The sequence below is a fragment of the Brienomyrus brachyistius genome, chromosome 3 (assembly GCF_023856365.1).
Source record: "Brienomyrus brachyistius isolate T26 chromosome 3, BBRACH_0.4, whole genome shotgun sequence".
Classification (NCBI taxonomy): Eukaryota; Metazoa; Chordata; class Actinopteri; order Osteoglossiformes; family Mormyridae; genus Brienomyrus; species Brienomyrus brachyistius.
The window spans coordinates 34557943-34573885 of NC_064535.1; the positions used below are offsets into that span (position 1 = coordinate 34557943).

Consider the following 15943-nt stretch of genomic DNA (forward strand, 5'->3'; position numbering starts at 1 on the left):
GTTCCCAGCCAATCAGCAGGAGAGTCCATGCTGGCGAGACTGGTGTGCATTCCATAAAGTGTGAAGACTGCCTGTCTCTCAGACAGTGCTTACCCCAGACTTCCTGCACCACTACGATGCGACCCGTATCCTGTTGATCAGCCTTACAGTGGCCACCAGGCAGATGAGGGGGTCTGGTACAAATAGATCAACTCTTCGCTCATTATGCATTAATCTGGGGGTGCCAGAGTGATGTCAGTGCTGAGCCCTTGAGTAAGACCCTTAACCCCAATAACTCCAAAGAGTGACTGAACCAACTTTCTTAAAAATGTACATCACTTAGATTAAAAGCAGCCACTAAATAAATATGAATGCAATCTGCCAGTTCTTCCCTAAGTATCTCTTTTACAAATTTACTCCGTCATTTTCCAACCTAACCTAATGGAAATAATATATTCTTTTTACTAATAGTTCTGCATATTAGTTATAATTTGACTCCCTGTATCTGAAAAAAGAACACGTCTCAAGCCTGTGAGTTTGAGCGTGATCTGAAGGTGCACCGAGAGGCATTTAGCAAGGACCCGAGCAGGAGGCTGAGAGCCCATATTACACAATTCAGAAAATGTTTGTTTGATATGAGGGAGCACTGTCCATTCAAGCATTTATAATGTGGCTCATTAGATGGACAGAAGTCTGATCAGGATTTGAATAACTAAAGACACAGGACATTAACATGCATGACAAACACACTGGGCATTACGCATATGTGACAGCACTCTGGTGATGACTGTACTCCCTGCTTTGGAAGGTCTGCTTGTCCTTCCACAATGCACCAATGCGAAAGTGAAGCAGTCCCGATCCAAGGCATTTCAGTCCTGTGCTTTCCCAGGGTCCAAAGGTCAGAGATTCAACCACTTGCAAGATGCATCTCAGCATGACGGAACTATACAAGTGTTACAAAAATATCTTGAAAACTTCTCAACTGTCCCCAGAAAGTCAGTGTAAAAACATATTAGCACAACCAAACTGGTTACATTTACTTATTGGCAGAAGCTTTCGTCCAAAGTGCTATAGGAATGAGGATCAGAGAGTAACATCAGCCCCTGTTCCTGGAGCAGCTGAAGGTAAGAAGCTTCTTCAGGAACTCAGTTGTAACATGATTTGAACCAGCACCCTTCTGATGAGGCACCCAAAGCCCCAAACCATGGAGCCACAGAAAAGGTGCTTCCTAAAAGCCGCTTGGCCAGGACCTGGAGAGGGAGACGTCAGCAGCCGGCAGCCGCGTGCTGAGAAACTTGCAAGGTGAAGGTAAAGGAGAGTCCCGTCTCAGTCCTGGGGAAGCCATATCATCTAACTTTACAAAGAAACCCTTTCCAAGTCTACCTCCATCCAAGTCTACCTCCATCCAAGTCTACCTCCATCCTAGTCCCATGGAGGGGTGACATCATGGATGCAGTCTTCAATCTTCCACCCTACACCGGCCAGCATGGAGAACAGACTCAGAACAGATGAACTTTGGCTTGACCTTAATCACAGCTTACACCTTGCATTTAGCAAGCAAGTCCACTCTTTCTGTTTTCAGCAATGTTGGCATGCCCAGGGGGGCTGGGCAGCCAGATCACCTCCAGGCACACGCCAGGAAATCAGGAGGACAAGGGAGAGGGTCAGAATCCAAATCACTCAAGTGTGCATCTTATTCCAATCCATTCGCCAAAGGACTCTGCTTCTATGGATATAATACTGATATCCCAAGTTCTGAATGCTCCGGCCCGACAAAAAAAAAAAAAAAACACTCTTGCCATTACTATGGCAACACAGTCAGTCTGATGGTGCAGACTTGGTTTTGTGATCTGCTACAGATCTCACTGTCCACTGTGAAACTTTGTGGGCAGAAATGTCCCCAGTGATAGAAAGGGATTTAAGACCCCAAGGGCCGTCAAAGTGGGGCAGTTCACAAAGCTGCCATTCAATTAGGGGAATGTAACGCCTGGAAAACCCGACAAACACAGGCCACGCAATCTGGAAAAACAAAGGGTGACCGCCTGTAATTAATTTAAAATAATTAACGAACAATTGAGCATGAGCGACGGCCCCCACGCTAAGAAGCGAAACCTGCATTTAAGTGGGAGGGGCACCAGCATCACACCAAGCATGATACATTCCTCACAGCGGAGAATTACAAACATTCTCCTTTTCAGAAGCTTCTTAATACAATGAGGAAAAAGATGCAACATGATTTAATTTACACTCTCAGTTACAGAACTCTTGTCTGAGGACCCTGGTGCTCATCCTATTCATACAAATGGGAATGAATGATTCAGCCTGTAGTCTGGGTCCTTCATAATTCCCAAGGAGGTCTTTAAATTCCTCTCAGATGCTCCATGTGGGCCAGTGTTCAGCTAGCAGGGTTAAGGCCCTGAACCTGTGCTTGAAAGGTCAGATCAAAGAGTCTAGTAAATGTAATCTGTGGTTTAAAAAAGGAACCAATCCAGAACAGAGAACTCCCAATGTGACTGTTCTTTCGCAAACGTGTGTGTGTGTGTGTGTGTGTGTGTGTGTGTGTGTGTGTGACCTCATTCAGCATCCTTCCCCTAACCCACTAGTCCCTACTATTCTACACCATAATCCCCAGTGCCCCCCATTCCCCAGTGCCCCTGCTACATCACACCAATAACCAAACCCCCACTATTCTACACCATAATCCCCAGTGCCCCCCATTCCCCAGTGCCCCTGCTACTTTACACCAATAACCAAACCCCCACTATGCTACACCATGATCCCCAGTGCCCCTGCTACATCACACCAATAACCAAACCCCCACTATTCTACACCATAATCCCCAGTGCCCCCCATTCCCCAGTGCCCCTGCTACGTCACACCAATAACCAAACCCTCACTATTCTATACAATAATCCCCAGTGCCCCTGCTACTTTACACCAATAACCAAACCCCCACTATTCTACACCATGATCCCCAGTGCCCCTGCTACTTTACACCAATAACCAAACCCCCACTATTCTACACCATGATCCCCAGTGCCCCCCATTCCCCAGTGCCCCTGCTACTTTACACCAATAACCAAACCCCCACTATGCTACACCATAATCCCCAGTGCCCCCCATTCCCCAGTGCCCCTGCTACTTTACACCAATAACCAAACCCCCACTATGCTACACCATGATCCCCAGTGCCCCGCCATTCCCCAGTGCCCCTGCTACTTTCCACCAATAACCAAACCCCCACTATGCTACACCATGATCCCCAGTGCTCCTCAATCCCCCAAACCCACGCTACACTACACCCCCAGCCCTCGCGTCCCTCTTTGAGAAACCCACCGGCAAACTCCTCACTAAGACACACGGCAGATCATGCAACAATTGCACTGCCATTTAATTCACATGGCACCGCGGTAATTAGCGAGTTCAACTACTGCTGAATTGGAAATGTGGCGTGAAGGGTCCCTGTGTCCCAAACGCCACCCCCCTACCCCGGCCACCCCCCCTGACCGATGCGTGCTGCGGAAGTGGAACCAATTTCAACAGGCTGACAACCTGGAAGGCGTGTTTTGGTACGGTGCACTGAGCGCTGCGGAATTTCATAGCTAATAGTACAGAGCAGCGTGCCCCCTGAGATTACAGCCTCCAGCAGTGCCCCCCCCCGGGTCCACAGGGAGTGCTCCCTGCATATTTTAAAAACATGACACACGAACAAAAGCTATACGCTAACAGCCCCAGTATACAGAAGCAGGAGAAACCTCCCCAACTGCCAACAGCTCATTCATGCCAAGTGCCGGGAAACTCATGCCCCACGTCACGCGACAGGAGTCACTTTCAGAAGCTGCTTCCAATGCAAGACAAAAAGCAGCATTATCAGAGAAAGAATGCTTTGGGCAGAACGGCATCTATTCCAACTGAGGCGGGGGGCCGAGGAGCGACACCCCGATTCTATGGGATGGAAGAGATGCAGTTACAGAGTTAAAAGTTATGCTGGCAGTTTTGCAGGATCACCGTGACGATACAGAGGGGGGAAGACCCCCCCTCACCTAACGCAGAGAATGTCATGAGAAATAAGAGGCACCCCCATTCGCCGGGGCACCCAGGCCAGAGCAGCCGTGCAGAGCAGCAGCAGCACAGTGAACTGCGCTCCGTCATGCATTCCTTCAGAAGGTGCCACTGTAGCGGCCGCATGGGCTCGACTGCCTGCTCCACGGGCCCCGCATACATCAGCATCCCTTGCTCGAGGCCCCAGGCCCCCGGCCCCCGGCAAAGCTTCAGCATCGTGACGCTCCGGCTGGCTTAAAAATAGGAAGGAGGAGGACGTGAGCAGCCTGTCTGAGTGCCAGAGTGACGCTGTAAGAGGAAACGTGAGTTTCCTCTGTACCGGAGATGCGAGTGTCAGAGGAGGATCCCGGAGGTCTCGGGAACGCCGCTGTGCAGGACACCCACCTCCCCGGCCAATCCAGCAACACTGTTCGAATCATAAAGCAGGAATCGAAGACAGGTGGCCAGGGGTGGCAACAGCAGGAGGGTCCAACTCCTGTGGATCAGAGCTCAGCCCATGCAGGGCATGTCACTCTGAGCGGCACGACTCGACGATCTCCGCAAAGGGCGTGGTCACATCACCCACGGCCGGGTCTGCCACACAGCCAGGGGGCTGCCTTGGGCGCCACCCTCGGAATTAGCAAAATAATTTCACTTTGTCCTGATGGGAGGTGCTGGCAATGAAGCTTGCCTAGGGGGCCAGGTGGGCACCGAACGGCACTGAGCAAGAGCTAGGGACCTGTGGCCCAGTCCAGGGAACACCATTCTCCTGCTGAGACATTACCTCCATCCACAATGAGCTGCAGCTCTCTGTCAGGGTGGCAGTACTGCGGCACCGATGCATTCCCAGAACTCTCCCGTTGGTATGGATGTCACAAGGGTCATCAGCCCGTGGAAATTAACTGCTAACATGGAATGACCAGGGTGGCACCATTCTGAGGAATACATCTGCTCATTGGGATTGGGGAGCAGGCCCAACTGAGCCAGAACCATCACCAGCTTCGTAGGGGGTACTGTATCTTTAAATCTGATGAACGAGAGTGTAAGTAACATGTTTAGGTGGGTTCCAGCAGCCACACCAGACACCATGAGGTGACAAATTGATCCCTAATCTCCACATGAATCGCGCAGATAAACAAGGCATCGCAACACCAGACCCACAACAGCAACCTCCATGGGAGACCCTCATGCCCACTGCATGGGCCCAGGTCAGAACAACCTACCCCATCTGCCCTCAGCTGCGCTGCTTCAGCCCCAATCTCGGGCCCCTGGAAGCGGCGGATTACATTGGATGGGTTCAGAGCAGAGTGGAACAGCACAGCCACAAGTTGGACTGCCACCCCCCCCCCCCCCTCCCGCCGCCAGCAGCCTGGCGGTGCACAGACAACAGCAGAGTTTCGCCGTTAAATACATCCCTGCTCTTTCACAATCACATGTGTCTCGTGTGATCTCATGCGTCTATGCAACCAAGACTGGCACACCGGAGCCACTGGAAGTGCAGTACTGCGCTAACCAGTGTCTCCAATTCATCGGCGCACATGAGAGAGGAAGAGAGAGAGAGACAGAGAGAGAGAGAGAGACGGATCACTCACTGTTTGCTGCAGGTCCGGGATTCCTATGCGGATCACGATGGTGCTGCCTCGGGGCTCGTCCATGGGGCCGGCGGGGGGCTTGTCGGCCACCGAGCGGATGGTGTCGTACACGGAGTCTTCTCTGGAGCTGTCCGAGTCGCCCCGGTCGCCGTTGGTAGCACACAGCTGCTGCTGCAGCAGCAACTCCGCCTCCTGCTGCCGCTGCTCCGCTGGCTCATGTTTGCCGGCTGCCGGACTCAGAGGCATGCTCTGTGAGAGGGGTTCAGCCGCGCTCACTTCAGAGGGCTCATCACAGCGCTGGGGGGGCAGGGAGGGGGGGCGGGGCCAGGGGCAGGGGCGACAGCGAGAGCGTGATTAGGGAGGCAGCAAGAGAAGCACATACATGCAGGAATACCAGCTAACATGGGGCAGTAAATCGGCACACTGATGTACGCAACACGGCAAGGCAGGAGCCAGACAAACGTTCAGTAACAGGTCCTCCTGAGGAAAGCTCCAACGGGGCCGGGAGGACGGCATGAAGGGAAAGCCGAGCAGCAGGGAAAACCACACACTGCAGGCAGGACAGAGGCACTGTAAGATCCATGGTCATTTGAACAGGACCCTTACACACGTACACTGGCAAACAATCTCGGCAACCCCAAGTGACGGACAATCCGATTTCAGGGAGTTAATTCCATTAAAATTATTACTGTGTGTACAATGGGTTTAGCTTGAACTACATAAGAGAAAATGATACTTTATTCTCATTGAGGATTAAGAAGATCCAACACATATCCAATTATGGGAGCTCCACAGAGAGTACAAAAATTATGTGCTTGGATTATGCAAATGAATGCACATGAAAGTCTAAACGAGATTCTGGAAACAGCTGCAGATGTAGCAAGCAGTTTGCACACGGCAAGGTCAACAAAGCATCTTAATCACACATGAACAGTACATGTTAGCATAAGGAACGGCATTTTCTGTGCATGGCCAGATCCCTCCGGCACACTGGCCGACGGCAGAGACCCAGTCCATCCTAATCAAGTCAGCGGTTCCAACAGAGAGGGCACACAAAGTGTAACCGCGAGCTTGTGCAGTCACAGAAACGGAAGCACGGGTCCCTTACTTTCAATTTATGCAGATTTATTTTAAAAGTCTGCCAGAGGACACCTTCCATACTTGACAAAGACTCTTTCTACAAAATGTTTCTGCAAACTTTTCAAAGAAACGAACAAGCTGATGACACACAAACACAACGGCAGCGTACGAAGGGCCTGGCGCAGAGTCCTGACTGTTCGCTCACATTCACAACGCTTTAAACTGCAAGGCGGCTTCTGTGTCCGGCAACCGGTGCCTGACAACATCAGGAGCACAGACATCTGCGCTGCTATTCACAGATTTTAAATGCTGAATTACAGGCCTATGGGAATTGCATGAGCCAGTGGGATTCAAACCGGTAACCCACAGTTTAGCGACCACGGCGGCAGAATCTCAAAACATAAGCAGCACGGTGAGTGATGTACGTGCGAGCAGAGTCCCCTAGAGCTTGGAGCAATGACCTAAATGGCGGAGCGTCAAAGCCTAAGGAGCTGAAGGTCTTATTTCACCTGCCACATAGAGCAAAGTGGCACCAGCATTGACGAGACAGGTAACAATGACACCGACACGAACGGAGGGAATGAAAGGAGTGCTTTGTGTTTCTTCGCACTTGTCAGATAAACGGAATGCTTCCATCTCCTTAAGAATGTCATAAGTTAACTCTACGGCCCGAAAAGGGGCTGCCTCATAACAGAATGAAAAGCCATAACAGAACTACAGAGGATTCAGACCACGTTAAGTAAAGCTCAGCAGCAGACTGCTTGGGGGGTAGGGGCTCCAGGACACTGACCATGAACTACTCTGTTCAAACCTGTCACACTGTAATCTGCTGCAGAGTGACACAGTCATCTGGGAATCCCGTGGGATATTGATTTTCCTGCGTCGAAGATGACGATAAAGATAGCAGACAACTAAACCTGCAGCCCGTCTATAAAACGTTGGAGCATTTTACTAGAGGGAAGATAAGGCTTGATCTCCTGAAACAGGCTGGTCACATCACAGAGGGGACGGACATGCACCCCCCTCTCACAGCGCACTGTCACAGCCAATCGTAAGGGGGGGTGATAATGACCGAAGTGATTAGGGAGATGCAGCCCAGCTAGCAGCCGGAGAGCAGACACCTGAATGGGAGAGAAGCTTGCAGGGCCTTGAGGAGGCAGCGGAACTGCAGAAAAGGGCCGTGAAGAATCACCTATACCTGAAATGGAACAGTCACAGGGAGTGAAATTTCAGCCAAGCTTCCCACACCCGGAATACTCCACATGTGCAGAATACATATAGTTAACCCAGACCACCCTGAACACATCTATCCATCACTGAACACATCCATCCATCATCACATCTAGAAACACACACCCACACGTTTGTATTTATATCTTTGTGTGGACTCTCCATTCATGTCTATGGGAAAATCCCTAATCCCAACAATGACACCCTAACCCTACCCAGCCTGAACTTAATCATGAGTGATCAAACAAAAGAAAAGACTTTTGGCATTTTTATGTTTTTGACTGCAGCCACAGATTTTTTATACAACCCTTTTCCCCTTTTGGGGACTGAAAAATGATGGCCGGAACAGCAAATTAATTAATAGCTTTTTTAAATCACACTGTAGAGACATTTATTCCTTTTTAGGTTGGCTGTACGTTATGAGGGGTTTCAATTTCACCCCTGAATGTAAAAGGGTAACCAAATGATTTTAATGTTATTACAATAATCCAGCGCACTGGCATTTAACTGAATTCAAAGGGAATATAGACACAGTTGAAGTTTGAACACCATATACAGACAACCATTTTCAGTATCAGTATCAGACATTTTTATTTGGCTCAGACGAATCAGCATGGAAATGAAACAGGAGCCACCTGAGGTCAATGGCTGAAACAAGGGGGACTGCAGCCTTCAGAGGTCTGGCCCTCTCTGTTCAGCTGCTTGAGTGGACTCTCCTGTCTTCAGAAGGCAGCTGCCAATGTTCCAACTAGTGACAAGCTACGTTGATGCTAAAGGTCCCCCTTAGATGGCGCAAACAAATGTATATTTAGTCAAAATGTTTAAAGTGGTAAATGCCATGTTTGAAGCAGAATCTGGTGAACGTCAGAAGACTAGAGGGAAACGACAGAGAAAGCAGATGTGGTTTGGAGCGCCGAGTGCTTTGCTGCGTACGCCTGTCCAGCTGCCACCGTGGCACCCGCCGAATCACTGACGCATGGGCAAGGCGTCTCACGCAGCCGTCTCCATTCGCAAAAAGCATCGATTCTCCTGCCCGGCATCTGGGCACGGCGTCAGCACCGACCACGCTAATCCGCTCTGGCTCAGCAACCTTGCTGCATGTCTCCGTTCATTAGTCATTATGCTTCTTCATTCTCTCCAAACAAGAGGAGTTGTCCTTGAACTCCGCAATCCTTCAAGGCTGCTCTGGAATTCACAACACCTAGGACGCCCGATACTGCCCGAACATCCACAAACTGCAGTCTTAGTTGAACGCAACACAAATAATTCATAAAATGCCAGACTTCAAAGAAGGCGGCTGCGTCACGAGGTCGGACCTTCCACGCTTACGCGAACGTGCTGGGGCAGCTGATGGACTTCCAGGCAGTACACACCTATGTTGAGCTCAGCCGCTGCGTGAGCACTCCACCATTCATCCCGGCGTCAGAGCCCCTCTGCAGTCAGGAAGGCCGGCAAGCTGGGCCGCTGCATTGGTGCTGAGGTCACGGCAGGTATATTGCAGGTTGTGAGAAAGTGCCCTCTGTGAGTAAATGCGACTCAATATCAGGACACAAGATGAACACTCCTGACTTGTTTGCTCAACAAGGGACTTGTCTACAGATAAAACAGGGCCCGCCTGATTTAATGCTACAACTAATTGAGATGCAGAAGTGATAAACCAGGGCAAAGAAGCAGTAATGGGATTTAAAATCCATCGGTTTCCGCTTCCAGACAAGTTGTCAGCGCTCTGGCTGAATCTGTTTCCCCTGCAGTGAAGATTTCCACGACCATGCAAACCTGCTACCTCAGACCAGGCCTTTTGGCTGCAGCATGTGATTTTTCTGATTTAGTAAACTGCTCGCAAAAAAGTCTCACAAAATAAAATACATGGCCACACAACAGCATTTAGGAATTTAATGGGTATAAACCCGCAAAATGTCAGACCACATTTCAGCCTTGGAATGTTCATGACCACGTCATGAACATCTGCAGACAGAAGAAGGATGAACAGAAGGTTATACGCGTAGGACCCTTTGGTAGATCTTCATAATATCAGGGGAGTGGCTACATGTTAAAAGGGCTGAAGAACACATCTCTCCAACCATTTAGTTACAGAGGCTGTTACCTCATGAGGAAACCTTATGTGAACTAATGATGTTAAAAGGCTGTGATCTTTACCTCCTACAGGATAAGGCAGCAGGTGGCATGATGGTGTCCAGCACCAGGTGGCATGATGGTGTTGCCTCACACCTCTTGGCCCAGCTTCCAAGTCTCTGCCCAGGGTCCATCTGTGTGGAATTTGCATATATTCTCTCTGTGGGGTTTTCTCTGAGTATTTTGGTTCCCCCCCCCATCGTCCAAAAACATGCTGAGATTAACTGGAGTTACCAAATTGCCCATATGTGTACATGTGTGTGAGAATGGCGTGTGAGTAAAAGGCGTGTGAGTGAAAGGCGTGTGAGTGAATGGCGTGTGAGTGAATGGCGTGTAAGTGTGCCCTGCGACGGGCTGGCGCCCCATCCTGGGTTGTTTCCTGCCTTAGTCTAGTACTGGTCGGGATAGGCTCTGGATCCCGCCCACAACCCTGAATAGGACAAGTGGATACCACTATTTATCGCTTTGCCGTTTCTTCTCATTTCTTATTGGCTTCAATGGCAGAGAGTTATCGCGAAAGTAAATCATTTATAAATTGAGCAGGGCCCGTGCTGTCATAATTGTATCAATGTATAAGTGGAATGGCAGTAAATCACCCTCCCATAGCCAAAGACCAAATTCAAATTTACACACAGGAGGAAACAAACGAGGGACAAAATTTCAATTTAGTGCATTAGGAGCTTTGATTGGTAACTGTATGCTGACAGCTGATGGAGCCCGGAGCTGCCTCACTTGGGCAAGCAGCTAGCCAGTGGCTCTGTGTGGTAACAGCACATTGGCTCACAAACGATCAGGCAGCCTGGATATGGGAAACATGCGGAGGCATGTCACACACCAGCTGAACCAAACATTGTTCATCCTTCAGAAAAGGAATAAATCCCCTTATCAACATGCACCACAGAAGTGATAGTGAATTTACTAGACGTTTCCCCGTCATGCTTCTAACATACGAACAGCTCCTTTAGGGTTTCTGACAGTTCAGAGCTACACATGACATCTACGCACTTCACTGTCTAGATGATTCCGGAGAACCTTCCAGGTGAATCGTGACACGACTCGCAAAGGAGAACAGTTGCTTGGAATAGCGCGCCCGGCAAAGCGGGAGAGTTGGTCAGGAAGAGAAGAGACGACACTAACGAGGTCACTCCAAACGCCCTCAGCCCCACCATAAATATTCTGCGGAGCTGCTGGCCCCCGCCCCTCGGCAGCACCGCGGTAAGAGCTCCGCGCCGAGATCGGCATGCCGACTGGCAACGTGCTCATTTACGGGCTCCTCGCGGGAACACCGGCTCTGAGAGATGCTTTAAAGAATAATTACTCAATTGCATGCTGGCGCAGTACAAAATTACAGGCAAATTGTGACATATTCACCAGCCGCTTTGCTTAATTTGAAAAATAAAGGCATCATCTAAACTGCATTGGGCACAACACCACAAATTATGGGAGCAATTAGCAGAAAGGAACCAGGAAGAGGGAGACTGGTTTTTAAAAGATCTGTGTCGCTTCCCTGACATCTGTGGGGCCCAGGCACCCAAAAAGCTGGAAATGGAATTCCCACTACGTGACATTCCCACCGATCCACAGCCTGCAGCGATGCACCCAACTCTGTCCCCTATCCATGCTGCTGTACAGTACACAGGATGAATCCATCATGGATCCCCTAAATTATTTGAAACGCTGCCCACTACTGACAGGTCCGTAAAAAGACTCACAGTCACAGAGTACTCGACTGGTTGGATGAAATAAAATCTTGGTCTGGAGTACTCCCCGGACCCGAAATCTCCACCTCTGCTAGCAGGTCCCACTGGCAGTCTACAGTAACCCCCCCCCCTTTTCAAAGCCTTCTCTCCGTCATCTCTGCCTCCTGGTAGGCCACGGAATTGGGTCCTTCTGAGCTAGAATTCATTAAATCAGTCGGCCGCTTTGAAAAGCTTTTTGGGATTTCAAAATGAAAAAGATTTTCAAAATGAAACATAAGCAATTGAAACCTGTCACTTTCACTGGACTACAGATGCATTTTTCGTTCTCCAAGTGCTGGTGCTCAGATCACCCCCAAAATGCTCCCCTCCCTCCACCCAAGGATGACACAGCACCCACATCGCATAGGGACTGGCAATACATCACGGTCATGGCATCACGTGTCCAGCTATGCCTCACAAAAGGCCTGTCTGGGGGGTGGATTAATGAAGCGGCTCCCAGCGGCTTTTATTTACAGGACGCCTCACGGAGAGGAGGAGGGGATACGGTGGGACATATAGGGAGGCCTTTTGGAGGGACACCCCTCCCTGAGTGGATGAGACTCTTGAAAAGTACAGGGTACACTGGCATCCCATAGCAGGAAGCTTTCAAACAACAGAAGCACCGCAAGAGCGTACGACAAATGGACCCAAAGATACCATAACGATGCAGAAAGTGGAACAAAAAAGTCAAACACCAGACTAGGGAGGTACCAGGATAGGGGGGGGGGGCAATACAGTCATTATGCATCTACCTCATTCTTGGTGCTGGGTCACTCAGGAAGGGAAAAGAGAATAGAGGCTCCAAGCGGGAAGCCCAGAGGACCAAGGAGGTGCCCATCCAGACACACCAAGCAGGTGAAGGACAGCCAGCTCCCACACTGGTCTGCAGGACAGCAGAAGAAATGCTCTTCCTCATATGTGAGAGAACCAAACAAACAAACACAGAAACACACCCATCACCCCAGGCTGGGCCAGTTAGTGCGGCACCAAATGCTTGTGAACCAGACGGTTCTCTGAGGACCTTTCAGAATAAATGATCAGAAAGGTGAGGGTGACAGGATTCCCCCTACTATAGGCAACAGTCAATTCGACAGAGCAACACGGGAGCAGTGAATCAGCTGGAGTGTGGCGTACTTACCACAGACCATATTTTTCAGTATTATACAATCCAGGTAAGAGGCACGTCCAGCTGTGGAGGAAAGCTGCCCCTTCTACAGACCCCAAGGGAACATTCCGGCATTAGATGGATGAACAGCTGAGGTTTAAACAGGCAAAGAGAGCAAAAGGAACCAGGGAACAACTGACCACATGATCGAGTTTCTGAGGGGGGGCAGAAATCTCCCAGTGAGGGACAGGCAGCTCACCTGACGCTCCCTACAGATAGCCAGATGCCAAGCCCCACCCCTGACAGTAAACTGCCGGGTGGGGGGGGGAGGGGGGACCCTGTGACGCTCCAACCTGTCCATGCTTCTCACGTGGTTTTATATAAAATGTGAATATAGCTCAACTGTCCCCGCGAAAGGAAACCGGAACCGGATGCTGGGCGGAGCTTCTTCTTCATACAAAACTGCTCGCCCCATATTTTGGCTCCAGAGTGCCAAAATGGCGAGGGGTATTTCAGGAAGGCTGCTATACTGGGGCTTGGGGAGGACATCTTGATAAACCCTCTGAAGGGACCAGAGGTCCACGCCAGCTCACCAGGGACGTGGCGTGCTTCAGATCAGCTTCCTCTTTTGCTCTCCCAGCTCTGTTACATAAGCAGACCACAGGGACATCCATGGCTACCGGAGGGTTGCCATGGAAACACCAGCACCACAGCACGGGTCAGAACGGAGGAGGCTTATCCCAATGCATGGGCGTCAGGATTCCTCGCTGAGCAACGGCGGTGCATTGTCAGCCTGCCTGGCCACTAGCAGCTGTAGGTGATCTCGTTTGGGTTAATTTCTGATCCTTTATCCTCGGGATCCCTTTGGACGAAGGGGCTACTGTCACCTGGCAGACTGACAGCAGGCAGAGGGATGCACTGTGAGCTATTAATCACAGGCAGGTGATTAGGGTTCTAAAGACCCAATGACCCACATCTATCCACCTGCTGCATTGTACTGCACACTATACTTTGCTGTACTTTACTACCTCTGTGGCTATTTGCACACCTCTAGCCCCGCTGCACCATCTATTTGATGCTTATTTATTTTCCAGTTGTCAGTGCTGTATCGCACTGCCATCTCTCCTGTATCGCACTGCCGTCTCTCCTGTATCGCACTGTCGTCTCTCCTGTATCGCACTGCCGTCTCTCCTGTATCGCACTGCCGTCTCTCCTGTATCGCACTGCCGTTTGTCTGGTATTGCCTTGCCGTCTCTCCTGTATCGCACTGCCGTCTCTCCTGTATCGCACTGCCGTCTCTCCTGTATCGCACTACCGTTTGTCTGCTATTGCCTTGCCGTCTGTCCTGTATCGCACTGTTGTCTCTCCTGTATCGCACTGCCGTCTCTCCTGTATCGCACTGCCATCTCTCCTGTATCGCACTGCCGTCTCTCCTGTATCGCACTGCCGTCTCTCCTGTATTGCACTGCCATTTGTCTGCTATTCCCTTGCCGTCTGTCCTGTAACACACTGCCGTCTGTCCTGTATCGCACTGCCGTCTGTCCTGTATCGCACTGCCGTCTGTCCTGTATCACACTGCCGTCTGTCCTGTATCACACTGCCGTCTGTCCTGTATCACACTGCCGTCTGTCCTGTATCACACTGCCGTTTGTCTGGTATTGCCTTGCCGTCTGTCCTGTATCACACTGTTGTCTGTCCTGTATCACACTGTTGTCTGTCCTGTATCACACTGTTGTCTGTCCTGTATCGCACTGCCGTCTGTACTGTATCACAGTTGTCTGTCCTGTATCACACTGTTGTCTGTCCTGTATTGCATTGCCGTCTGTCCTCTATCAACCTACCATCTGTTGTGAACTGCACTGTTGTCTGTCCTGTACTGCACTGTTGTCTGTTCTGTACTGCACGGCTGTCTGTGTTATATCACACTGCTGTCTGTCCAGAATTGCACTGTTGTCTGGTCTGTACTGCACGGCTGTCTGTCTTATATCACACTGCTGTCTGTCCAGAACTGCACTGTTGTCTGTTCTGTACTGCACCGCGGTCTGTGTTATATCACACTGCTGTCTGTCCAGAACTGCACTGTTGTCTGTTCTGTACTGCACTGTTGTCTGTTCTGTACTGCACGGCTGTCTGTGTTATATCACACTGCTGTCTGTCCAAAACTGCACTGTTGTCTGTTCTGTACTGCACCGCGGTCTGTGTTATATCACACTGCTGTCTGTCCAGAACTGCACTGTTGTCTGTTCTGTACTGCACCGCGGTCTGTGTTATATCACACTGCTGTCTGTCCAGAACTGCACTGTTGTCTGTTCTGTACTGCATCGCGGTCTGTCCTGTCCTGCTTTCTTCACACTCGTCTGTCCCGTATCACACTGCCGTCTCTCCTAAATAATACTGCCAAAGTAAAAAATAATCATTTCTGTTGAAATATTGCATGTTAAAGAGCAGTTTTACATAAGCTGTACAGAGGTCTAGGTAGGATTCTGTTCATTAATTTTTTTAAAGGATCTGGGTGTCGCTGTAGCTGCAAGCCATCATTGTTTATCTAAACCAGCCGCCATGACGAAAGTGGCTTTGTAGCAGAATGGAAACAAACACTGAACTGCACCTCTCAAATGTGTCATTAACTCCACCCCCTGTCCCCAGTGCCAAATAAATCATACACCACTGTCCGCCTTCAATTCAAGCCTCTAGCCAATCAATGTGGCTGTCTTGGGGTTATGGGTGACACCCAGGCCACCTGCATGGCCCTCCATCTGTGACCCAGGTGTTTCAACCATTTTCCAGAAGTTTTTCAAGTTCCAGAGGCCTCGGGTATAAAGTTATGCCCTAAAAGATGCACAGGGATGTTTATAAGGCAAATTAAATTAACAGAATAGCCTGGATACATCTCATCTTCCATCGTGGCCAAGCTCCAGCACCCCAGCAAGCCAGGGGTTAGATCAGAGCACAGATGTTGCCTCAATTAGGAAGAGTTATCGTGCATCAGCTGGGAGAGCACTGCCAGTTATCAATGACAGAAGCAGAAAGAAACCTAGGGGAAG

The 15943-nt window shown here is 50.0% G+C and overlaps 1 protein-coding gene across 5 annotated transcripts in view; it reads right to left on the reverse strand.

Moving 5' to 3' along the window:
- The window catches only part of LOC125738236 (SH3 and multiple ankyrin repeat domains protein 3-like), a 124723-nt gene that overhangs the window by 89636 nt on the left and 19144 nt on the right, over positions 1-15943 (reverse strand). For all 5 annotated transcript variants that reach the window (XM_049006993.1, XM_049006992.1, XM_049006996.1 and 2 more), the window contains exon 3: positions 5613-5909. In XM_049006993.1, the coding sequence (XP_048862950.1) occupies positions 5613-5858 (246 nt within the window). In that variant the 5' untranslated portion in view covers positions 5859-5909. The remainder of the gene's footprint in view (positions 1-5612; positions 5910-15943) is intronic.